Here is a 26,962-nt window from a genome sequence, read left to right as displayed (position 1 = left end):
GATCGCTGTATCGCAGTCGCCGCGTCACCAGTCCAGATGATTTTTAGGGATCCGTAGTCAACTAGGAACCCTTATAGTTTCGCCATGTCTGTCTGTCTGGCTGTCTTCTGTCCGTCCGCGGCTAAGCTCAGAGACCGTTAATACAATTTTCATTAAAATCGAGCGTCCCCCCACCTTCTAAAATCTAAACTATTGGGTAGAAAATTTTGAAAAAATTCAGAGTGGTAGTAAATATATCAAATTTAAAAGGGAAATTATAACGGTTAAGATTGCTTGAGAATTATTAGTAGTTTCTGAGTAAATAGCAGTCAAAGGTATACAATATACCTAAATTGGGAAGATTCCATACACCATACGAAATCCATAAAACATATTACATGATTTTTTCGTAATGGGCTACGGAACCCTATCTTGGGCGTGTCCGAGACGCTTCTGGCCGATTTTTATTTTCGATGAATTTGTTGCCAGCGGTACAACAAAGACAATATCAACTTTGCGTCAATAAGTGTGTAGATTTGATGATAAAGTAAGGTATTTTGTGTACTTATAAAGTATGAAGATAAAGTATAAGCTTTCACCTGGAGCTGAGTAGTATCTCGGCTTCGTCCGGCGTCATGCTATCGGGCTGTTTCCCGCCGTCGCCGTCGTCCCAGCGGGCGTCGGCGTCGGCGACGTCGGGCTCGCCGCCTGGCTCGGCGACCCGCTCCCCCGATGCCTCCGCTTCGGACACGCTCCATTGGCTAGTGGTCGATTTGTCGAGCACCTCTATGGAGCCTTGACTGGCTTCGCTCACTACTACCCCTGAGTCCTGGAAGCAAGTTTAGTATTTTTAGTTGTTAGAAAAGATGACCAATCGCTGCTTGGCTACAAATTATTACATTTGCTTTTTATCGCGAATCGGCCATCAGGTTGCAAAAATAACGTCGAGTTAACGATGTCGCTTTCGTCAACCTTCATCTAGAACTGTGTACTCAAACGACCTCTCCGATTTCATTAATAAAATTTAGTCACTAATTAGGTTCTGACAGCAGAGTGCACCCAGAAACCGCTTCTATATGACTGTGTGCTTATTGTCAAACTAGCGTACCATTATAATCTAATGTTAATACTTCATTTTTATCGCTATCTGAAACTGTTAGTCAGAAAGAAATGGTGAATAAATTTCAGATCGTGCAAGCGTTGGATAATAAGTTAATAAGTCTACTGTTTAGCGGTGTTCAAACCTTAGTCAGATGTCATTCAGTTCTCAGTCAGATGGCTATGGTCTTGAACTCACGATGCTGCAGTCAGTGAACATAGCCTTGCTTGTGCTCGTTCATAATAACCAATGCTCCATCCACTGTTATTGTACATACGGTACGTAGTGATTCTACTCTCTTTGGCAGTTGTCATTCGAAAACATACTCAGCGACTTCTATTAAGACCGTGACCAATGAGCCCATTGGTAGATTAATAATAACATAGCGGCTGTCAAACAGGAGTGTCGAATCTCTGACTAACTATAATATAATCTGTGGTATAACGTACTTGTTGCAGGACACTCAGTGTATCGGGGTCGGAGCGCGCGCACTCGGCGTCGCGGTGGTCGCTGGTGAGCGGCGGCGGCTCGCGGTAGTCGGCCGGCCGCAGCCGCGCCACCACCTCCGGCGAGGGCTCGTTGAAACCGCCCTCGTCGGACACGCTCGACGCGCGCGACCCGCGCCTCGCCACCTCCGGCTCGGACGACTTGCGGTCCCCGACAGCTGCCACAAGCAAACAACTCCGTCAGGACACGGGAATAAATCTAGTCATGATGAAGTAACTAATTTACGACAAACTTCCCTTTGTTTTTGTCTCCCCACATATTACGAAGCGGAATCGTCCTAAGCCGATCAAAAAAAAAACGTTATTCCAATCCATGCCATAAGATCTCAGATAGGTCCGGCTCGGCTATGTGTGACCGTCAAGATATTTTTACCGATCAGAAAAAGCTCTAATGACTTTGTTTGGATATAAAGCTTTTTTGATCGGCTTAAGTTAATTTCGCGACGATAGATGTGGAGTCTACTCCACTAAGGTCCAAAGGGTAAAGACTTTTGCATACCGCGTTTTTTAAAAGCGGCGTCGACACATTTTTAGAAACGCAAGGTTTTCATTTTATTATTTCGTCGGTATCGTGTTTGTACAAACGCGCGTTAAGGACTCGTTCAAAAAACGCCGGGTGGATAGGGTCTTAACAGGTAAGCTTCTGCTAACTTAACACTCGTTTGTTCTTATCGGCTTATTTGACGTGTATTCAAAAATAATGCATTTGCATAACTAGCATTTGATAATTCCGCGTCCCTGGCATATTTATACAATTTCTAATTATTAAGTACTCTTAATTTCATACCGATTGAATTGCTCTTACTGCGATTGATCGATCGTCTCTATTATAAATATAGGATTACTCATATTTTCGGTCTGAAAATCAGTATTGTAAGTGGAAAAATATATATCACTGTATTAAGCCCGCCTCTATCTCTTGTTTTTACTCCTAGCGCATCTACTTTGTCAATTTTAATCGTACGTCTACCCAAATAAAATGATACCTAGTGTGAATGACGTGGAAGGAAATGCTTATCTAAATACCTGTATCAATTAAATACCTTAAGTCCTCAATGCTATTTATATATAAGACAGTAAATTCATCCAGATAATTCATTGAATTAATGTAGTCCACAAAGATCACTACTTCGTACTCAAAATTAGGGACGCGGTTTAATATTTAATTGGATATGACCTTGCCCGTTCCAACTTTTTTTTATTACAGCAAAGATTCTCTTGCACGAGGAAATTGACGAAGTTATTTTTAACACGTCTGCTCACCGCAGATCGCAGGTGTCGGCCTCGCACAGTACAGGTGCCTAATATAGAGTATATCTGTTTGATAGAAACTAGGTCAAACCCCGGACTATAACCGCTTGTACCTAGGTAGCCAGCCGACCAGAGTTCATTCAAATTGGCTGACTACACCCGCGATTGCTAAGTAGGCCACTAAAGTAAGTATCTAACCTACAGAGATTCCAATGTTCCATATCCATAACAATTTATCTGTTTACGTGGCAAAATGGGTTATTTTCATCTTCATTCATAAAAGAGTGAACTCTAAACAAAAAAAAAACAACAGCATTTGATCTCTCATCCAACGATAATTATATGATAATACGACACAATAGAAAATTCCCACACTTCAAATTGCAAGTTTAAAATATCCATGCGTAGGAATTATAACTTTATTTTACAGTACAAACGGAGAATGTGAATCCTCTTTGCCGAGTTTTAATTATTCCATCAAACAACCATTAACTCTTTACTTCTCCCGGATGTTAAGACCTCGAGATAGAAGCTTCGATAGGAACATTAAAATTAGCGAAGTGGTATCGCGTAAGTATATTATTTATCTAGTGGTAAAGTTAAAAACCGGCCTAGTGTGAATCGAATTCACAAACGAATTATTCTCCGAAAAAAAATTCTTGTATTGTGTCTGGTATATTGTAAGGAAGTCTTGTGAGGAGGACGATGAGTTAAGAATAGCAAATGGAATGGACTGTAGTAAATATGATTTACCTTCTTACTTACTTACTTATAGAACGGATAGTTATTTCTTACATACGTCATAAATTGGATGGTTGGAATTGTATACTATTCTCATCGTGGCTTATAATAATATAGACACGTCGGTTACTCTATAGTTACGGTATGGAACCCTAAAAAAACGCATGATGATGATAAAACAAAAACCGGCCATGAGCATATCGGACACGCCCGAAATAGGGTTCCGTAGCCATTACAAAAAATTAAGTAATATTTTTCTAAGGATTTCGTATTTTGTACGGAATATTCCAAGTTTAGGTATATTTTATACCTTAGGCTGCTATTTACTCTTACACTTCTAATAAATTCTCAAGAAAACTTAACCCTTATAGTTTTCCTTGTAAGTTTGATATACTTACTAACATCCTGAACTTTTTCAAATTTTTCCACCCGATTTAAGAGAAGGGGATCGCTCGATTAATGAAAATTTGCACTTTGAAGTTGAATATTTTGCAAACAAATCACTGAATCGAAAAATCGTTTTACCAACCTCCTAATGGTTTTAAAATACCTACTATCCAACGATTCCCCACACTACAAGGTTGGAAGAGAAAAAAAAATCACCCCCACTTTACGTCTATGGGAGGTAATCTACATTTTTTTTTTTATTGTACCATTATGTCGGCATAGTTTACATATATATATTCGTGCAAAATTACAGCTTTCTAGCCTTGATAGTCCCTGACCAAAGCCGCGGTCGGACAGACAGACAGACATGGCGAAACTATAAGGGTTCCATCGTTTTTGCCATTTTGGCTACGGAACCCTAAAAACGGAGTGGTTTATTGCAATAAAGCGGCGAACGGTCACGCGAGCGCCGAGACAGCGAGAGCAACTCATGACCACTTAACTAATTAATACGGCTACATTCAGCTGGAACGTTATTAGAAATTAGGTTCGCACCACCACGCCGCCTCGCTGCATAAATAAAACGTCACACTGACACGGAACCACGGAAGACAAATCAGATACAGCACACGTAAAATATTAAACTACTTAATTCTTGATTTTCGTTGTGTGTAACCCGCACTATTATATTTTAAATTAAACAGTTCAATCTATATCGGAAAATCAATCGGTTCAATCTGTTCGGGGATCTCGGAAAAGGCTCCAACGATTTCGATGAAATTTGGTACGTAAGGGTTTTCGGGGACGAAAAAGCGATTGAACTTAGTCTTATCTCTGGGAAAACACTTGCTATCGAGTTTTAGCTCGAGCAAAGCTCGATCGCCCAGGTACTGGCTCTTTATTGAACACCAAATCGTATGCAATACAGAAAACAAGTAACGTAGTTAAAATTTTACAAGGTAATCAATTGGTGGCTTTATCGCTTCAGAGCGAACTATGATGTTACCTACTGTGGCTACCGTTAATAATTACCTATTACATTAAGCAAAATGCTTTATTCAATTCCCATATATAGCCAAGTTAAGTAAGCTGAATTTGTTTTCAACTATCTATTGAAGTAACAGATAAGAACTGGGATACGGCGCTGTATTCAAATTAATTGACAGAAGCGGATAGAATTTCCTAAAAAGGTAACAACATCATCACACCATCAAATGCAACGACTCGTAGAGTCGGTCCGCCTACACAAGGAACTACTTCTACATATAAAGACAATTTTAATATTCAAGGACAGGTAATACTCAACCACTTTTATCATAAAGAACACAATCAAATTCGAAAATACAAACTGAGACATGGATGCACAGAAAAATCAGAAAAGAGACCAGTACTGGGAATCGAACCCAGGTCCTTATCAATCCGTGCTGCGTGCTATAACCCCTACAAACGGACAGAAATCTGGACACGAATTTTTCCTATGCATACATATAATTTAATAATTTGTTTTCTGTATCGCTTACTATGTCTGGTGTACAATAAAGAGTCTTTGTATTGTATTGTATCTCAGGTTGGTTATTTCTACTATGCTACTTACTTTGTATTTTCGATATGGTTTCAAGAGATACCCGTAAAAGTAACAAATTTGGAGTGGAAATAAAAAATACAAAAAGACTCCAAAAAACCAATCATAATACAATCAAATTATTACGGTACAAAGCGGCAAACAATATAAGCAATTTCAGGTAAACATTTAGTTTCATTTCGATTAGGCAACATTATCGTTGCTTCAGTATTAAACGAATAATGAATAGAAATAGAAATATATGACCAGTTCAGAATGTGTATGTGTAACCAAACCAAGTTACTTTATACAGACAACACAGAAATGTCATAATTAGGTTAATACCTTGCAAATAGACCGGAGAGTCAATTTATTTGTATACGTTGTTAGGTTTACATAGCACACGCTGTTAATTTTGACCTGCAAAGCGGAAGCAATCGAGAGTAGAGCATTTTCTCGTTTTAAAGTATGACGAGAGGAAAAACATTGCAGTGTGGTATTGTTAGGTTTAAGACTTGCTAAGAACATAAGCAAAGGTTTCGATAATAGCAAAGAACTAACCTAGGCAGCAGCCGCATAGGCGCATATTGCGAGTGCGCATGCGGCGTGCGCGCGCGCCACCCGCATCTTCACTGCGCCATCTCCTGCGGTCTTTAGCGCTTAAGCCTTGCACACTCACGCGCACGTTTAACTCGTAACGATGTATTTTGCCTACGTTCCCACTAATATTCTAAACAGGCATTCATAGGCCGGTATCGCTCGTTCAGTTTCGCTTATGGAAGAATTTTTCGTATCAAAAATTATATGGATACCTTATTAAACCCAAAATAAATGATTTCGTTTTCATTTCATTAAGACGGCAGCATGTAAAAATGAAAGAAAATATTAAAACATACCGCTGCCGTCTTTATTCAAGAGTACATAATGCAAGGGTTTGCAGAGAACTGCACAAGCTCGACGACTATGGTAGAGCTAACGCGGTCAAAAGCAAAGAACACGGCGCCGGACGCCGAGTAAAAGTTTACAAGCACGAGCGGTAACATCGCTGGACACAGGCCCGAGTCTCGTAAACAAACACCGCCGGAGATAAGCGGCTAGCCAACTACAAACTACAACGCACCTACACAGGCCAACCAACGTTACGCGTCTCCAGTACCAAAGGACAAATTATTATAACCCAGACAGTTATAAGGAGTTGGCAAAGATACAGAGGTCAAAAGCTTAGGAGAGCAGCATTAAAATGACAAACTGGTGCTACGCGACCAGACGAAACAGTTTTAAATCTATAATCAAATCACAAATTTTATTTGTTGTGTCTGGCCGGCCTCAAAACGGCTAAGATTTATTTTAAATCACATACAAGCATTAAAATAACTCTTCATCTCGTTATACCTCTACATACGCTACATACTTCTTTAGAGTTTGTTACGCTTTAATATACGTTTTTTTTATAAAACGCATTCTTAACAAAAAATAAGTTCATATATAGTTTCATTCGTTTTTAAATACATACATAATACATACATACATACATACATAAGAAATGTTACATTTCTTACTTTGTTACAATGTGTTATTTTTGGATATCGATGAATCTTAATGTAAACATTTGTAAATACATAGGTGTGATAAGGCCTAATACTAAGTGCTTATCTGTTAATGTTACAGATCTCCTTAAATATGTAGGTGATGAGATGAGGCAATCCGACTACACACAGACACAGTAATAAGTTATCTGCGAGCGCGCGTTGAGAAGTGTAATGTGTGTACTTAATATTTCGCGCAGTAGAGTCCGAGACGTTGCTCAATTAATGTAATATTAAGATGGGCTCGACACGCTTCCTGCCGCCCGCCCCGCGCCGGCGGGAGCGGCGGGAGCACGAGTCGTGCAAAAACTAAGCGAGACTGTACATTGCGAACTTACGACTGCAAAATCAATAAAACTTTTAATACTTCTGAGAAGTTTCTGTGCAGGTTTATCGCAAACTGAATATCGAGCAAAGGATCACGATAACACCGATGAGACGAAATCCGCGAGTAATCCCAGAATAATAAAGTTTCTACGTAATGGCAACTTTATCTTGATGTTTTGTTAACAATCACAAAATGTTCATAAGAAACTACACATCCGATGGCATTAACTAGTTATCACAGAGAGAGTCACAGATCACAGACAGTGCGATTAAGTCTTCTATTTAAGACAATGCATTTGTAAATACGAATGTCCCAGTTAAGATGTGAGTAAGGGAACGATCGAATGAGAGCGCGCCGGCCAACGTTGCTCGGGTTACTGCGACGCGTCGCGGCGGAGGCGGCGCCGGAGCATCTAAATCGGGATCGACTCCAACGACTCAAATACCTTGACTTCCTTGATATTACATTGAACCCAACGAGCACAAGACCGCCAAACGTACGTCAATCGCCTACGGAACTAATGCTAAGGATTTGTTACTTCCCACGGTGCTAAAATCATTCAACTTTAATCGTGGAATTTGAACTTCGACTCGATATAAGATCCGCTCGAGAGGCAAAATTTGACTATCTAAAATGTAATAAATAAATAAATATCATGGGGACACCAATTGACGTAGTCCCAAACTAAGCAAAGCTTGTATTATGGTTACTAGTATACGGATAAACATACTTATATAGATAAATACATACTTAAATACATATAAAACATCCAAGACCCGAGAACAAACATTCGTATTATTTATACAAATATCTGCCCCGGCCGGGGATCAAAACCGGGACCTCAAGCTTCGTAGTAAGGCTCTCTAAGCACTTGGCCATCCGGTCGTCAAAACGGAATGTTTTAAATTTAATAATATTTCCATCAAATGCTATTCATCATCGCACAACAAGTTTTATAAGTACATGTAATGAAAGAACTGACCTGTGCGTGTATTAAATACATAAATTAGATAACACATACATGCCGTTTTACCAAGAAGATAAAGTAGAGATAAAACATACAACAAACAGATATGAACATCGTGAGTAAATTAGTTAGTAAAAGTTATTTTAAAAATAAAGTTAGCACTTACCGGGTACGGGGTAAAGGGAGGCAGGCGAAGAGTAGAGGTCCCGCTGCTGGGGCGAGGCGAGCGGCGAGCCGGGCGGTGAGGCCGCTCGAACCGGCGCGGCGTCCTCCGCCATCGGCTCCGGCGTCAACGATCGCCGCTTGCACTTCTCGTCCCACTCGTCACTATAATCTATCTGCTCGTAACCATCTTCCTCGTCATCTCTATTAAGTAACTTTGGTGAACTTGTAACATTATCATAGGGCTCGGGACTATGTGGGGCGGTGGAGTGCCTTTCGTAAATTAATTTTTCGTTTTCTTCTTGAGGTAGTGACGGTGGAGGCGAAACAGGCAACCGAGAACTGGGTAAGGGTGGTGCATGGTTACTTGTCACGTCACGAATTACTTCCCCATCCATTGTATCTTCGGATGGTTTCGTCTCTGCTTTTTCTTCAGGTTCATCATTTTTAGACAGTTTATGGTCGCTTATATCTCTCTTGACCGTTTCATGAGGAAGAGGCGGAAGGGGCGATTTAGGAGATCTGTTAGGTGGCGAAGGAGGTGATTTCTGATACCGAGGTGAGTAACTAGGAGCTATCGCCGGACTAGTCGCGGGAGAAACAGGCGAGTGCGACGATCTCTCCGCGGATCTAGAGGAAGAGTCAGACGATTTTAAACTAGGACTCCTATCTGACGCAAAATCTTTCTCTGCTATAGCCTCATCATTTCCAGAAGATGATCGGGAAGACCGAGTTTTTAAATAAATTATGTCAGTCGTACCTTCTTGTTGAGAAACGGCGTCGACACTTTCTTTAGATGAAGAGCTTAAATTATCGCTTCTAATATTAGGCGAAACGTTATCAGACCTAGAGGTGGGAGATATTAAATTATTTGATCTAAAAGATGGCGATACAGGCGCAATTGTTTTTACAGGACTAGGAGACTTGACACCAGATACACCTCTATGAACTAAACTAGAAGGAAGAGACGTAGGACGCTCCACCTGCGAGTCTCCTGCACATGGTGACAGGGGTGGAGAGTAAACACGCGAAGGGATAACATTTCTTTCAGCCACTTCCGGTGATTTCATATCCGGAATACCACTAGGATATTTTGAATCCACTCGCGCACTAGGTTCATGAGACTCGTAACGTGACGTCGGACGCGGTTTGTTAAAATGTGCAGTCCAGTTTTTCTGTTTTTCTATGAGTTCTTTATTAAATCGTCTGTCTGGTTTCTCCGGTTTGGGTAGAACACTAGGCTTGGCAGGTTTCGGCGGCGGTACGGGCTGCGAGGAGCCGTTAGCGAGCCGATCGCCGTTGACGGCGGGCGCGGGCGCAAGCGACGGCGTGATGGTGCGCCGTGGCGGGCTCACCGACCCCGCGGAGCTGGAGCGCGAGCGCGCCGGCGCCGACGGCGGTCCGCGCGTGCCAGCAAAACTGGCTGCTGCCGATGGCGACTTTTCGATACGAAATCCGCGGGTCTCTTCTCCCAATTTTTCAAAGAGAGCTCTAGCTGTGTTGAACCTTGACAAGTGGCTCTCCGTGCGGACCACCGTTACGTCGGCGCCGCGCATGTCGTCTTCGTCTCTCGACGGCATTCCTTGAAAAATATGGGCAATTTTTGAAACTTTGTTGCCTGTATGAACTCTTTTCCTGCAGTCCTCCATGCTAGCCGGATACGCCCGTTTTAATCCAACCTGGAACAGGAACAGTTGTAATTAAATAGATAGTTTATGTCATGAAACTAAAAGTAACAAATAGGACGCGTTTTCAGAAAACGTAACAGATAAAATATAAGATAAGCGCGAAGGCGACGCTGTCGAGTGTCGCATGCGCCCGCGCACAGGTGGTTCGCGAAAGGATGGCGGTGCGCTCTAACACGATTGTTCACTACATCATAACTTGGGATAGCGATAGCGCTGATAACGCCCCACTCTTGTTTATTGAAATGACTTCACAGTTAACACGGCTTTGTAGTAATGTATTCAACGATGCTATTTTCTCCTTCATTTAATGCTCTCATTTTTTTATTTCATGATAATGACACTAGCCCGAAAACGAATATACCTACTTGGGTATTTGTTACCCCCAGCCTCATTTAGTAGAGGCTTCTAATTCACATTTTTAGCTATTAGTACTATGTTCACTAACAATCACACTTTATGATTAGGTACGTAAAGGACTCATAAAGTAGATACTTGAGCTAGGTGATGCACTATAGATAGGGGTAATATATAATTAATCTATAATAGTTTGCGCGCAGTTTATAAACTATCTGTAACATTATGTAGCAGCACTGAAAACGGCAAAATGTTTCATTCAATTTTATTGCAAGTGCTGCTCAGCAGTTTACTTATTATAAACTCGGTGGCATCACAGTGTACTAAAGTCCAGGATTGCGTTTCAGATTTAAAGGAGACAGGTTGCAAAACTGGCGAAACGCTTCAGCACGACCCTGAAATATTATTCGGATGTTGTCCGGTCTGTCTACCAGGTAAGCCCAACTAATGAAGGAAAAATTTGTTGAAAACAAACGTTCACTCAGGTCCGGTCTTAGTACAGCGAGCGATTAAGTTACAGCGAGGTAACTATTCGGCTCCTTTTGGTCAATGATTTTTACCACGCCCCTCGTACTTTGGCACCCCATGCTTTCTGACGCCTAGAGAGAGAGACCACTCCATTCGCTACTATAGGGTCGGCTCTGTTAACTCACTATTTTTTAACTATTGCGCCATATCGGGCGTCGTTATTACGACTACCGACCGCAATCTCCCGGAAAGGACCTGCCAATTTATTGCCTTCGAGAAAATTACCGGCAGTTCTCATTTCTATTTCGTTAATGCAATAAGCGAACCAAGGTAAATTGTGATTACAGCCTTTTAAGTTAAGGTTTTTTTTTGCTTCCATCCAGGGATACCTACGCACGCTAACCACCACACCCCCTCGAACTTTATATTTACAAACACGTCAGTGTCAATTAAATATCATATTACCCATATTATTTGTCTTAGCCAAGTGTAAAACCGACTAAAGTCGAACTTACTATCTTTATTAGCGAATCACTTCCGGTTTCGCTGAGAAGATATCTGCAAGTCACCTAAGATGCAGCATGTAATGTTTTGCAATCGCAAGAGGAATAACATTCGCATTTCATACACATTCAAGTCGCGGGTCATTGTAGAATTGACGTTCGATTAGATTTGCGTAACGCAGGTGCAATGTGTTGTAGGCACACCGGAGGCCGGCAAGTGTAGGCCGCCGGCCAACTGCCTGCAGGACGGGAGCTATGCGCCTGTGCAGTGCAAGGGCGACTTATTCACAGGGAGGTAAAATGACTCACTTAGCTAATTAAAATGTTGAATTTATTTAACGCCCCCACCCCTACCTTACTTACGATAAAGCGCTGATAGTATAAAAAAGTTACACGTAAAATAGCCCTTTGTGGCTTACTTACAGAATAAACGTTTATTATCTTATTTTATGTCCTCCTCACTAATATTATAAATGCGAAAGTAACTCTGTTTGTCTATCATCTTCACGGTCAAATCGCTGATACGATAAAATTAAATATAGAGATTGTTTGAGATAGTTTCTTCGCAGACTTAACAGTAAGGAACAGCTAGTCTCAATATACAATCCTAGTACCTATACTATATCAAAGTAGTACCCATTTTAACTTTTAATGTAATCTACAAATCTATTTTTTTTTCTTGAAATGTCTTCTTGATGTCTTTAATTTAGTGTTTATTCAATGCATACACAGATGTTTCTGTTCCGACAAGAGCGGGAATAGAATATTTGGACAAATGTGGAAAAGCGAAGCAGCGGGCATGACATGCGGTAGGTTGTATTTGAAATCCCGTATTTAAGTAACTCTCGTAACATAATAATGTACATACGCAACGCACTGAATACGCACCTGAACTTGATACATTTTGTGGTAGAGAATTATTTTATTGATTGTTCCCAAATTTATTTGTGATTTTTTTAGAAAGGTATTTAACGCTGTTTTTTCTCCATAATACCTTCTATGTAACAAAGTGCTAAATTAAATTTCAGCACAAAAGAGATAGAACTGATACGCAGTGCGCCACTGCGATATCAGAATGGTGCTAATATAGTGTTCTTTATGCATAAAAATGAATAATATATCAATGAACAATAATTTATACATAAACTTTTAATAAACTTCAACTAAATAAACATGTCAGCTGCATGTCAATAGCATGGACTGTCGAAAAAAATCCAAATAGTTTGAATAACGTAAAGCATTCAGAGATTCGAATAAGGTTTCCTAACTTGTATACTTCGTTTCTTTAGCATTAGAAACTAAGAATAGAAATAAGGTGAGCGATCTTGATGTGTCTTTTTATTAAAAAAACACTTTTGAAAAATAAATCACAGCATATGTAACAATTAGTAAGGGCATGATCATATCAAACAATGATCATTTACATGCTTTTGGTATTATAGGTAATAGTTACTGTTTTTAAAAAAACGTTTTTCAATAAAAAGAGCCGTCTAGATTGTTTAACTTTTTGCTAATTCTAAAAAAAAACTAAGTATACTTATTGTAAATAATAAAATCAACAGCATGTAGCAGAAGAAGAGCAGAATTGGAAGCACAGGGTGAACTCGTGACTCTACACTGCACTCAATCTGGGGACTACGAGTTGTTGCAGTGCGACAATGACCTTTGTTGGTGCGCCCAACCGAAGACCGGGCAGCCTCTAGCGCCGCCCGTGCACCAGAAAAACTTGAATTTATTACCTTGCTGTAAGTATTGGTTTTGACACGCAAATGCCTGGTTGGCACGGTCTAAGAAAATTTGTAAAAACATTACATTGCGGCACTCGATCAATCACTTAATCGTTAGCGCCGTATACCTAGTGGCATCCACGAAGACGCGTGATTTTGTCAAAATTAGACATTAATGACATTGTAATAAGAACCACGGCACGCGTCATCGTGAATGACTCTACCTATAGCCCCAAACGATATAATAATATATTGTAGGCATGCGAACACGATTGTTCTTGCACCGTGACAAGTATATTATGCGCTAAAAGTCTAGCTAATTTATTTATATATGTACATTAATTTACAAAAACAAGCAAAATAGATGATAATTAGATGACTTTTCTCTATAATTTCAGGATTCTTTTGTACTTTGTCGTTTTAAGGCCACGTACTTAGCGCCATACAAGATTGACAAATATGTTAATGTGACAAGAGTAAAAAAGTAGCCAGCTACTTTTGATGCTAACCGTACCTGCACTAAATAAAGTATTAATTCAGAATCGCGTTAATAAGTACATAATTTCCTACAGTTGAGTAATATTTAGATGAAGGAGTATGAGAACCTAAGCCAATTCACTTAAATTGCATAAGTATACAATCATTCGGTCATTCATGATCATGGACAGAACAAAGAATATAGTACACTTGTTCAAATAAATTATTAATCTTCGTGGAAATAATATGACAAATCCAAACAAGGATTTCTTTCTTCTCATCTACCCGGTTGTGGACACAAACATGCTCCACTTTTTTTGTTAAATTTTTTTGCTCCTGATAGTAGCACTTATGGCATAAATACCTGGATATTTTTAGATTTCGTAATATTTTCTCATTAAATACTACGCCGTAGAATAGCATAACATAACTCGCTAGCTTCAAAAGTAGGTGTAAAACTGTAAATGAATACGCGAGCGCCGGGCGTTTTTCTGAAGCAACGACCTAGCGTATGGATGGACTTATGGAATAGATAAAAATAGACTAAGAGAAAAGGGTCAAATAGTAAAAGGGTTTGATATGTATGTAAATACGTATTTATGTTTCTTTATCTATCACTTGTCCAACTGACAAGATAAACTAAATCAAACTTACGTAGGTAAATATTTAGGTCAAGTTAAGCCCGAGACGTTTCGCACTATTCCGAAATCGTTCTTCTGGGCTAAACTCAACTTATGTTGCGATACGTTTATTTCACTATGTCCGAGTTTCACGGCGGTTTTGCGTTTTTAAAACGTCAAGATACATTTTGACAAAAAAATAAATTATGAATTAGTCATCCGTGAATTCAAGCACATCTCCACCCACGGTGTAGCTGGCTTGAGATAAAGGCATAAAGGTAATTCTAATATGGTCATCGGCAAGTATGCTATAGGAACCTTGAATATTTTCTACCATCGTGACATTCCAATTGTATGTTTTAGATAGTGCAATCCACATGGGTGAAAGTTACCTAAGAAGATGTGAAAGCATCGTCCAAGCTTTAGATGCTATACATAAGGAGCAATCAAATCATGGTACTAAATATCTAAGTAATTCTAAAACAATCTGTGATTATGATGGCAGCTATGGGTCTTACAAAATAGAAGGGACCAGGTAATTGAATAAACTAAACAAAATGGATTTGTTGCACACATAGAATATTTATACGTGATGTTTTTTTATTTTATTTTAGTGCGTACTGTACGGGTCGAGATGGTTCTATTCTAGGACCATGGTCAGTCGAAGCAAATAACATTGCAGGAATGAATTGCAGTAAGTTACTTTCGCAATTAAAATTATTTTAAAGCATCAAAGGCCTTCGCTTTACTGGATCAGTTCCTTCAACGATAGAACAACTCTTGAACAACTAAATCTAGGTACTAAAGCATCTAAAATATCAGCTGTGAGTGGCAGATATACTAACGCTATGTCACTGCGTTAGCATATTCGTTATGTACATACTTATTCATTTATTCATTGTAATGTAGGGTGAGGCAAAGTCGGAAGAGTACTTCGCAGCTTCAACTTTAACATTATTAAGTAATTTCACAAACAAGTTAATGAAATTGAACCTATGTCAAGGAATTTGGACATGTTTACTAAAATGATGGTGAATAAATGCGTGATTACTAAAGCCTGCTATGGATGTAATAGAAAAGGCGACAACAACAAAACACTGTGTTTTGATCTCTAAACAAAATCCATCGGAAACAGTTTTTAATTATTCACAGTCAGGTTAATTGCATTAGATATATCTTCTACGGGATGTAAAAGCTCATTAAAGGTAATCGCGGTCTACGTCCCGTTGAAAATATGTCTAATACCTAATCCACCGCTTCTAATTTTTGGCATACTTTAAGCTTTTGCATAAATAATGTAGCTTAGCTTAGACTGGAGCAGTGACGTGTTGTGAATCGTTTGGGCCCAGCGCGACCGGTTGGTTGCCGGCCGTGACCCTGTTCCCAATACGTGGTACGGTTCCACCCATCCCACGGAAACGGAATGCGGAGGCAGCACCGCAATCCACAACGCTCCTTTACCGGAAATCTATTTACCTATTTACGTATTTTTGCAGGTGGTAGGACCTTGTGCAAGGTCCGCCCGGATTGCTACCACCATCTTGCTCGCTAATCCTGCCGTGAAACAGCAGTGCTTGCACTGTTGTGTTTCAGCGTGGAGAGTAAGACAGCCGGTGAAATTACTGGCACTTGAGGTATCCCATCTTAGGCCTCTAGGTTGGCAACGCATCTGCAATCCCCCTGGTGTTGCAGGTGTCTATGGGCGGTGGTGATCTCTTATCATCAGGAGACCCACTTGCTCGTTTGCCATACAGTTGAATAAAAAAAAAAAAAAAAAAACCTAGTTAATGTGGTTTATTTTATTGTATCGCCGAATGCAATGATGACCTAAACGATCTGCATTGTAGTGAAGTAATGAGTCACTATATTATCGCGCTACACGCTATTCAGATTAGGTTAATGGTACATTTATTTTTTACATTTCTTGTAAGTCCTTATGAGGTTAATCTGCGATCTTCTTTCTCGATTAGACTCTGCGAGAAGTTGCGTACAAGTTTCACTACATTACGGTATTTGTTTGATCAACTGAATTCATTGTCCCTCATAGTCTGCGATTTAATGCAACTAAATGGGGCTTAAGAGTGAGAGACCAAACTACACGACTCGTGTAATTTATGAACCACAATAACGTCTGTAACGTGAAAGTCATAAAATTAACCGTGAACGTAAATACAACACCTTTATCGTCATTTCTCAAAGACAAGCGATTGTCAGTGCGATTATTTTATTCTTACAATAATTTGAATTTCTTGCCATTTCTCGATGACTACCCAGTTAACAATCGATAGATTATCATAATTTATCTTTGCCACATAATCGATGAAAAACATTGCCAGCTCTCACACCTTTACACGATTGCAATATCCAGCAAAGCAACTGAAACAGTAGCATTCAAAACTAAACGTAATAGTGTTTCGTACCTACCTTAATTGATACAATCTTAAAATTACCCTCATAAATCCGTACAAAGGCTCTGCATTTGTTGAATGATAAATTGACGTTTTCAGATTGCGCTCGGGACACTTCTATGTACTTCCCAGACCATGGAATGATTGTTGTGGAAACGTGTGAAAGCAATGGGAACTACAAAACCAAACAAAATATAGGAGATTACTGGTACTGCGTTGATTCCGACGGCTATACGACTGATTGCACTAGTCGCCGTTAATTTGACCTCTAACAGTATTAATAGTAGTTTCCATATTCAGGCGGTCAAAAGCGAGACTAGAATGGAAAAAAATATCTTTTATACTCGTAGCATTGTCAAAGAGCCCGCGACAAATTTCAAGAATAAATTATCTTTTCAAGTCACGGTATTTTCTTTCTTGTTGAAAATTAGAACCTAGTGTAGTGTATTTAAATGATCAAAATGACTTGGCCGTCATTTATGTTAGGCGTTAGTTTGATGCAGAATTGCAGAGGCGGATCTAAGTATATGAGAGCTTTTTGGAGACCTTGTTTTGTTACCTATTATATCACTATCGAGGAATGAATATATAACAAACGTAAGTTGAGCTCACATCACTATAGTTAAGCATATCAAATAGAGTTCAGCTTAAGTTGGACACTGTAAAGGGCGCCGCGAGCCAGGTTTTCCTGGTTCTCCCAAGGAAAATTGTCGGCGAATGTCGGGAAGATAAACCTTTTCAATGAGATAGAACACACACAATACACTCCAATTTATTTTGTGGGCAAGAGGTGCCTTTAGCTGCATTTTCACCAGAGAAGTTGCAAGGAATGTGTATTTCATGAACCAATAAGAAACATTTCTATACCTATCCTCGCTTCGCTCAGCTGTTTTCACTTGAGCTGTGCTTTGCCAGGATAGGTAAATGAAGAGTTTCTATTAGTCATGAAAAACGCATTCCTCGCAACACATCCACTCACATCTCTATTGGAAACGCAGCCTTAGTCAGGGTTCGTAATGATCCTGGGTTTCTCCAAAAACAGGACTCTATTAATGAAGCAGCATGTCCATGAGAGGTTGTGAAACTTGGGAACAGCACGAAATACACGATCCTCTTCATCGGCCATCCCACGCACGCCATGTTCGACCGCGATGACAACTCCAGATTGCCAGTGCTGCAGGAGATGGTGCCGTTTCACGTGCGTCCTACAGACCGTCGAGCGGTTGCTCTACCTAGCTAAAGTCAAAATGGAATAAAAGCCGCAGATAGGCAGCCACCCGCTACGACTACCTACGAGTATCTAGGTTTTTTTTTATTATTATTCTACTGGATGGCAAACGAGCCAGTGGGTCTCCTGATGGTAAGAGATCACCACCGCCTATAAACATCTGCAACACCAGGTGTATTGCAGATGCGTTGCCAACCTAGAGGCCTAAGATGGGATACATCAAGTGCCAGTAATTTCACCGGCTGTCTTACTCTGCACGCCGAAACACAACAGTGCAAGCACTGCTGCTTCACGGCAGGATTAGCGACACTAATTAATTATTATTAATTGTGTTTGGTGTGTGTGCGTGTGTGTGTTTGTGTGTGTGTGTGTGTGTGTGTGCTACATGCTTAGGTCATGGTATGTTAGGATTGTTAGGTACAGTCAAGGGCAAAGATATCGACACTGCCGAAGTTACAAAAAAATTTATACACGACTTTATGCACTTAACATTAAGGCCGTGTATACATATTTTTGCAACTATAGCCCTGTCGATAATATCGACATATAATATTATCTTCGCCCTTGACTGTAGGTAGGTTAGATATTTCGAAAAGTCAAAACAATAACACTAGTTAAGATAAATCTAAGTCCAGGCGGACGACGTAACGGACGATGTAAGTATTAGTTTAGTATTAATTTTACGTTATAGAGACTACAAAATAACTTTCTCTAAACTAGAACACATTTTGGTTCAACGTTGCTCATTGTAATTTTTCCTGATAAATTAGGCAAGTTTAATTATGGACATTTGCAACGCATGATGTGGTGTGGTGGTAACGATAATGTGCTAACGATCTTCAAACGTTATGCTTTAACTAAAGGGGGCATAAAAGTGTATTCGTCTTTGACTTCGATATACCTACCTTCTGTTTTGATAATACAAGTTCAAAATCCAATACCTTCTTGTCCCACCTTTCCATTGAACGTTATACGAAATCAGTCACCTGATATCCCTGTACAATAGATTGACATCTATCACATCGCGCAAGTACTTACACTACCCCAGCTGGAATACTTACCGGTAAAGTGGGAGCGTGTTGGACGCCGCAAGCGCCGCGGAGAGCGCGTCACCCGACGCCGGCGCGCCGCCCGCTCGCCGCGCGCGTTCGCCCATCTGGAACACCCGGCTCCGGTTACCATTGCCACAACTGACCACTTTGCTCTTACTGTGCGCACCCATTGCAAGCAAAGAACCTTAATGCAAGGCCGCGTCATCGTCATATAGGTAAGAGGTGTCTCGTGAAATCTAGAAGTACATATCTGATTTCTTTGATTGATTGGCGCAGCAATCTTTCTTACATTTCCTATTTAATTAGATCCTAACCTATTTATCAAAAATACCTACCTATATTCAGAAACCGGCCGAATACACCCAGATACATGTTTTGGAGTCATCTGATAATCTAATCTAGTCTTAATATTGTTAACTGGTGAGAAGTGTTGATTTTAAATCCTTTAGATTCTAAAAAGTTTAGAAAATTGGAGCACCAGAAGTTGCAGGGACATATTTTGAAGATACTCCATTACTATTATGTAATGCCGGATAAAATGCGGATGAAAAATTAATTCGACATGCGTAACCTTGGAAGAAGTTTGTATGACGCACGAAGTTGAAATGCTTTATCAGCAATTCGACGCATGGCATACCTAGGTAGTGAGCTCTGATTTACCAAGTACGAAATAAAATAAATAACATTCTAGGCAGCTTTTCTTTTACAATTCATTTCCATGCAGCATTTTACCATGGGTTTGTGATTGTGAGACAATAATCCTCCAAAAGGCAAAGTCGTTGCAGATGTAAAATAAGACCCTAACTATATTGTAAATTGCGAAAGAGTCTGTTGTCCGTTCCGCTTTCACAGTTGAGCGGTTCAATAATTGATTCCCATGACATTTTAAACGACTTAGTTGTAGCCCGTATTACCAACGAAGGTAAACATCACGTAAACATAGAGTAGGAGTACGTGCAGTATCTTCTTGCAGAAGTTACACAGAAAAACTGCAAGAACTATTTAGTTATGCAAAAAAAATTCAATAGGTCGATTTCGCTAAAGATCCAATACAATTCAAAAGATGAACAAAATCACCATGATCCAATGCTAGTGTTAGATTATTTTCAAACTGTGTCTAAATAGTGCGTACCTATGTCGTTTTTAGATTCATGAGAGGTTTGATAAAGACCATTTTGATTGTAAAGTCAAGTTTAACTTATGGTCAAAATAAAGTCAAAATACCACAAACAGGACTTATCACGCTAAATAAACGAGTAAATTACCTATTTCTGGCTCTGCATACATTTGGGGGCCAGATTTTTTGCCGCTCAGTATATTTACCTCGACGTTTCGACCACATTACAGTGGCCGTGGTCACGAGTAGACCAAAGTCTATAAGTGAAAATCACCAAAATTTAAAACGTTAAGTTCAATTTAGACGTGGTAGGTAGGAATCAACTTTGTCTAGAGTTCGTAAAATATCATAGAGGTTCGATGCTGAGTTAGCTAACGAGGTGAGTAGTGAATCGCTCGAGGGCTGTTGATGGAGGGTGGTCGCGCCCCCAGCACTTGGGCACGCCGCGGGCCCCTCTCGATTTGATAGCACGCGAGGCGACATGCGCCGACCCATGCATTGCAACTCTACGATATTTTTAGACGTAATGCGTTCAAGGGGTATTATCGAAAAGGGTGGTTCCTAAGAAATGGAGACTGCGTCAATACGTCGTTACATTTTTTTAGGGTTCCGGAGCCAAAATGGCAAAAACGGAACCCTTATAGTTTCGTCAAGTCCGTCTGTGTGTCTGTCTGTCTGTCCGTCCGTATGTCACAGGCATTTTACTCGAAAACTACAAAATTTATATCAATGAAATTTGGAGTATAGATGTCTTGTTAAAGCCGCTATTTAATTTTGTAGTTAAATTACAAAAATAAATATTTATAGAAGGGGCACTCCATACACGTAAGAGAAATTAAAAAAAAAAAAACTCGCATCAACGAGTGGCACATAGTTCGACAGCTCTTTTGAAAAGATAGTAAGGTTTCTCAAAAACTTTTTTGATTAAGTGAAGATTTCCGGAAATAATCGCTCCCAAAGTAGCAAAAATTGCCCATTGATCCCCCCCTCTATCTTATAAACCGTTTGTCCAAAGAATATGCAAAAAATATGGAAAGGTAACAACGCTTAATAAATACTTTCAACGAAAATTTGTTTCAACATGATCAGATATACCGTTTTTGAGTTATTGCCGTAAACTGTACAATTCTCAACAAAAGACGTAAGTGCCGTCTGATTTACGCTGCTTTCTTCTGATAATAGATTTAAGACTGTAGAGTCAATGCGATAAACCAGATTCTAATTTAAGAGCTACTGAATTATGGACCTTGCGATTTTTAAATATCTGCATATACCGTCTGTTCTCGTCCGACTGATAATAGGCTATCTTGTCCCCGACTTACCTTTTACAAAAAAGCTGGTCGAAATTTTCAGAATATAAAATGGCAGATTGCGTAACAAATTTTAGAAAAATCTACAGGATGTATAAATAAGATTTAAAACTTTTTAAAAAGTTAATTTAGAAACTATATTTTAGCATTTTTAACTAGTCAAACAAAACATGGGTTTGTTACCATTGCTCGTAATTTGGCAGTGTAATTCTAATCAGGTTTATTAATGAAAATATTTATCATGAGTATGTATTACTCAGCCATATTATGAAAAATTACAAGTATCTCAATTATTCACTGTTGTGGCTGCATCTATATAAAAATAATTCGTTTATTAATTAGAAAATTTACAATTTTATACACATTACCTAATAAACTAAAGATAAATCCTAACTAAATAAATAAACCAAAAACGTCAAATTAAATTAAAAATAATAAAAAAACAACAAATAAATAAAATAAAATCAACTTAAACCTGTATATTAGATAAGTTTGACTCCTCCTGCTGTAAAGAAAATACACTAACACTTAATCCATACTAATATTTTAAATGCGAAAGTGTGTGTTTGTATGTATATCTGTCCATCTTTCACGTCGAAAAGGATCGACGTGATTTTTAGCATAGAGATTGTTTCTGGGCCAAAGAGTGACATAGGCTACTTTTTATCCCCGAAAAATGCACAGCTCCCGAGGGAACAGCGCGCAAAAACCGAATTCCACGGGGGCGAAGCCGCGGGAAAAAGCAAGTAGCCCATAACCATAAAAACATGCCTATTAGAAATAGAAAAATAGGAATAGAAATATTTTTTATTTTTTACGCTCTTCGCACATTACTTAAAACTTAATAAAAATACATAAAAAAAAATAAAACAATAGCAAATTAACATAAAAACAAGTATTATGTATATGCGAAATCGCGAAGCGTACCCAGCTCAGCAATTCAGCATATTGTTGGCCGTGTAGGCCAACGCTGGTCTTCCGCTGTGACCGCTTGGCGACTTCACAGAAGGCGACAAAAATTACAAGTATCTGTTGAATTGGACTATAATTTAAAAAAACATAAACAGACATACACAATGCTTTACTTTGAAATCTAAAACTAATCATTAAGAAACTGTTTAACTAATATGGAAATTGCTATGATAAGTATGATGTCCCATTACCATTAACCTTCAATGGGGATATACCTACCTACCTAGGGAGCGCAGAAGAGTTGTCCATAAGAATTAGCTGTGTGTGAGTAGAAATAAAACATAAGTTTTTTGGTAGCATTTCATGGTAAAAAAGTAATATTAACAAGGTTCAAACTAGTATGAATGAATATTGTTTGTACTCTCAAGTAATTAAAAAAAAACCAGTCTAGTGCGAGTCGGACTCGCGCACCGAGGGTTCCGTAAAATTTTTCCCGTTTTATCCCATTGTTTTTATCCTCTAAAATATAAAATATTTAACACCATATTTAAAATATAAAATATTTCACACAATGAAAAAAGAAAAGTAAATAATGAATACCCGTAAAAGTAACAAATTTGGAGTTGAAATAAAAAATACAAAAAGACTCCAAAAAACCAATCATAATTTGATTGCTTAGTAGCGACGCTAGCGACATCTCTTGTCTGGGTGAGCGGTTGGTTCCGAAAGTGTGTGACGTCTGTCGACGCAACATAGATGTCGCTAGTGCTGCTGCTTAAGTAGCAAAGTAGAAATAAGCAACCTTAGATATGTATGCATAGGAAAAATTCGTGTCTAGATTCCTGTCCAGCAGTGGTGTAGGGGTTATAGCACGCAGCACGGAGTGCGGAGGACCTGGGTTCGATTCCCAGTGCTGGTCTCTTTCTGGTTTTTCTGTGCATACATCTCTCAGTTTGCATTTTCGAAAAGTAAATAAACAAAAACAAAATTTTTTTTATTTCTATTCTAGGATTCAAACTCGGGGCCTCGTGCACAGTAGACCACGCGTGTACGCCACCTTGATCTACGCAGTGTCGAAGTAAACCATTGCTTTCAAATGAAATGTTTGTTATCAAAAAAAATTTTTTTTTTATGAAGGAGCAACAAATTAGCAGTTTCTTTATTTTTATGATTTATCGATACTTGTGCTGTAAGACCTTTCTTCTTGCCAAATTTTATGGCTATTCACCCTTTAAATTAAGGTTAAATTGTAACATGTTTCACAAATGGACTAAAAATAGCTACAATCCTGTTACTGGTAGGTATTTATGTTACTACTATAGAAATAAACACAATTTGAAATAGTTTCGTTTTTGCATTTAAAAACGTGTGCAAATTTTACCGTTAAGTTTTAAATGTTAAAATAAATGGAGTATAGGTCTATGAGAAGTATCCTTTAAGTTTTGATTCCATTGCAAAATGTATGAAAATTAAGGCTGAAATGGCCGGATCCTTTGATTATGTTAATGTAGAAGCTTTATTTTTTATAGCTTAAAGGGGCCGCAGGCGTCTTAGGCGTCAATTTACCTCCACACATTCCCGACAAAAAGGTCTTGACAGACAGACGGTTATCCTATAAGGGTTATGGTATTGTAAATCTGTTTAAAAAAAATATACCTCATTGAGTTTTTTGCCGGATTCTTCTCATCAGAGGTTTTTCCAAGCCGGTGGTAGTTTTTTTTTGACATTTGACTTATGTTTTTCCTTTTTTAGGTATGGAATCCTAAAATAGGGCCAAATGCGTGCAAGCCACAACTGTTTGATTGCAACAGGATTTTCTACTGAAAATCAGACCTTACCTTGAAATCACAATGAATTTAACCTCGTAAGTCCTTGTGTATTTCACAAAGTACAAATCAACTGTAAGAATTCTATTTTATGCCTAAAATTGGTATTATGTGAGACAAGCAAGCCTTATTATATCCATTAAAGAAAGCAAAATAATGTTCAAACTTATGTCATTTTAGTGAAATATTTTCACTTTTCAGAGGCAATTCCTTTATGTGCAAAAGTTAAATTAATATAGGTAACACAGGTGTGTATTTGTGTTTTTTTTATTAGGTATGCATTTTTTTGTACTGATTTGTGGTGTGCTATAAAGAATATTTGTATTGTATTGTATTGTGTATGACAGACAAGACAACCACCAAGAAACTGGTGACATCAGGTTCTACTACCCATAACACATAGAATGGACCGATCTTAATTAATTTTGTTGTCACTAAAATTCTACTATAAAAACAGTTAACTAACTGATTTTATAGTAACAGTAAAATTAAGATCAGTCCATTCTATGTGTTATGGGTAGTAGTTGTTGTTTGTTTGTAGTTGTTGTTGGTGTTGACTGATCAAAATTAACAAAGACTACAAAATTCAACTGTGTGTATTCTAAGTACATATTCAGTTATTATCATCAATACAAATATTTTAAATGCTTAGTATGAATCAGTTTGTAAACATGATGGCCCTACTCAGAGATATTCATTAAGGGAACTATATTTTCTGTCATCTAATTTTAGACTTGTCACTAACTGCAATACCCTAATTATTATATCTATCCCTAAGATCAAATAATCAAATCTGACTCTAAGTAGTCATCAGGTTAATGTAAACCTTTATCCTAAATTATAGTTTGATCATCAAAATTCGATCACCAAAATAATAGATCTGGAACCTAATAAATAGACCAGTTCTTTAATTTGATGCTGCTACCTATTCTACTAAGATCTTTTTAGTTAGGTATGGTAGAGCAAGCAAAGCGAGCGTGCCACGGCAGCGGCCGGCAAAGTGCCAGAACCAAAATTTTTTTGCTAATACTTGTATGATGTATATAAATGTTTGTAGTAGGTAATTGAGTCTTGTATGTTTGATGTATTTAAGTATATTTGTATGTATGTCTACCCGTTGTTTAACACCTATAGAAAAAACTTTGCTTAGTTTGGGGCTGGGTCAATTGGTGTAATTTGTGAGAAGATATTATTATAATTATTTCATTCAGTGTATATAACATTATCGTCAAATTTCAGTTCAATTATTTGATGATCAATATTATTTCAGAGTTGGAGACTGCTGGGGGAGGCCTTTGCCAACAGGCACACAGATGCTGAAGACTGAATGGGGAAAAAAATATGTATTACGTTTTAAGTATTTTGTATGTTTGCATCTGAATAAAGAGGCTTAATAAATAAATAAATAAATTATTTCAGAGTAATTTTTTAATAGTATTAAGATACCCGTTTTAATATTATTTGGTGATTCAATTTAGGTGACCAATCTATTGTTTTAGGAAGAAATATTATTTATTAGGTCGCCGAAAACGCATTTATTAGGTGATCAATAAAATCATACCCATTTATTATACCTACGCAATCAATTATTAATATAAATTTTCCATTAAAAAAATGCGAATTAAAGTTAAGTATTTATTTAGCCGTCAGAGTGCAGCGGGTGGCTTACAATTACGACGTACCTGAATTAGATGTCAAGAATTATCACAATTTTTTAACCTCAAATCAATTTAGATTAATCTTCATATGGTAAGGGACTTCATTTACTAGGTGATTTGATTTCACCTCACCAATACTGACCTTAAATTACACCAGCGTCACATTTTCTCTGCCTTGAGGTAATCCGGTTTGCCACATCAGAAACACTGTATACACTTAAAATAAATAAGCAATAATTATTCACGATTTCACTTTATTGTTCTCCGGTGTCCGATTCTCTTATTGACTTATCACACGCCCACAAATATTGTACACAAACAGCATTCGGAAGCTTAATTTTCCAAGTAGATACCTCTATTGAAACGTCAATATCCCGGGCCAAGCGAATTAGAAAATCAACCTAAATATTAATATAAAAGCACAAATGGGTGAAATTATCGCAGCGAACGGATAGATACCCTAAATCACTTTCATGTATTATTAACTTTATGTCCTTAAATATTTTATTTCTATCAAAAACTACAACCCCCGCAATTACGAACAGCCACTACATTTTCTTTTACGCTCCAGTCTCCCCCCTCCTCTCTTCTCCCCTCTTCCTTGACTTGATTAGGTCCCCTCTCATGCCGCCCCACAAAAATCGAATAGAGTTCACAGAATTTCGATTACAGATGATTTTTGCATGTATATCTAAAACAGTAATATATTGTTTTGACTAACTCAAATTTAATTTTATTATATTTTTTTTTGCAATTTTAATTAAAGTAATATAACCAATTGTTTTTTTTTTTAATGGCAATATACAAGTTCGGATAGAACGACGATTGTGATGTATACTTGATGTATAAGATGTTAGTTGAATCGAAGGAGAATTACTACTGACTGTGGCAACATTAATTACGTACTATTTCTTAAATTATTTTAGAAAAGGTAAAGGCAAAAGCTATACAACGTTGTTCTTGCAAATTTTTGCTCACTATACATTCATAATCTTGGCAGTTCTCTGCAGGGCTACTATGAAATTCGAAAATCGTAGTTCATGTCAT

The 26,962-nt window shown here is 38.3% G+C and overlaps 2 protein-coding genes across 13 annotated transcripts in view; one reads left to right on the top strand and one right to left on the bottom strand.

Annotated features, from left to right (window-relative positions):
- The window catches only part of Spn (protein phosphatase 1 regulatory subunit spinophilin), a 49,723-nt gene extending 23,211 nt beyond the window's left edge, over positions 1-26,512 (bottom strand). For 5 of the 12 annotated variants that reach the window (XM_074091402.1, XM_074091405.1, XM_074091408.1 and 2 more), the window contains exons 1-4: positions 12,469-12,689; positions 8,572-10,246; positions 1,528-1,742; positions 579-808 (exon numbers count right to left, since the gene is read on the bottom strand). In XM_074091402.1, the coding sequence (XP_073947503.1) occupies positions 579-808; positions 1,528-1,742; positions 8,572-10,246; positions 12,469-12,483 (2,135 nt within the window). In that variant the 5' untranslated portion in view covers positions 12,484-12,689. Of the gene's footprint in view, positions 1-578; positions 809-1,527; positions 1,743-6,085; positions 6,337-7,448; positions 7,834-8,571; positions 10,247-12,468; positions 12,691-19,101; positions 19,197-26,057 lie in introns of those variants that run through there. The other 7 variants (XM_074091406.1, XM_074091407.1, XM_074091403.1 and 4 more) reach the window with 7 other exon arrangements.
- On the top strand, positions 8,439-17,187 carry LOC141430623 (uncharacterized). The gene is made up of 8 exons (XM_074091423.1): positions 8,439-8,520; positions 10,957-11,043; positions 11,779-11,875; positions 12,313-12,389; positions 13,143-13,325; positions 14,768-14,939; positions 15,019-15,098; positions 16,912-17,187. The coding sequence occupies exons 1-8, from the start codon at positions 8,460-8,462 to the stop codon at positions 17,070-17,072; spliced, it is 918 nt and encodes a 305-aa protein (XP_073947524.1). The 5' UTR covers positions 8,439-8,459; the 3' UTR covers positions 17,073-17,187.
- Positions 26,513-26,962: the final 450 nt, after the last annotated feature.

This window comes from Choristoneura fumiferana, chromosome 8, assembly GCF_025370935.1.
Source record: "Choristoneura fumiferana chromosome 8, NRCan_CFum_1, whole genome shotgun sequence".
NCBI classification, from domain to species: domain Eukaryota; kingdom Metazoa; phylum Arthropoda; class Insecta; order Lepidoptera; family Tortricidae; genus Choristoneura; species Choristoneura fumiferana.
Note: the sequence above shows the minus strand (reverse complement) of the source record. Positions and strands in the feature narration are given on the sequence as shown.

Excerpts from the sequence above, each read along its gene's own strand:
- LOC141430623 (XM_074091423.1), top strand. The coding sequence starts at position 8,460 with ATGCCGTTTTACCAAGAAGATAAAGTAGAGATAAAACATACAACAAAC. Across the intron at positions 8,521-10,956 it reads AACAAACAGATATGAACATC|ATTTAAAGGAGACAGGTTGC; the intron begins GTGAGTAAATTA and ends ATTGCGTTTCAG. Across the intron at positions 11,876-12,312 it reads GGCGACTTATTCACAGGGAG|ATGTTTCTGTTCCGACAAGA; the intron begins GTAAAATGACTC and ends ATGCATACACAG.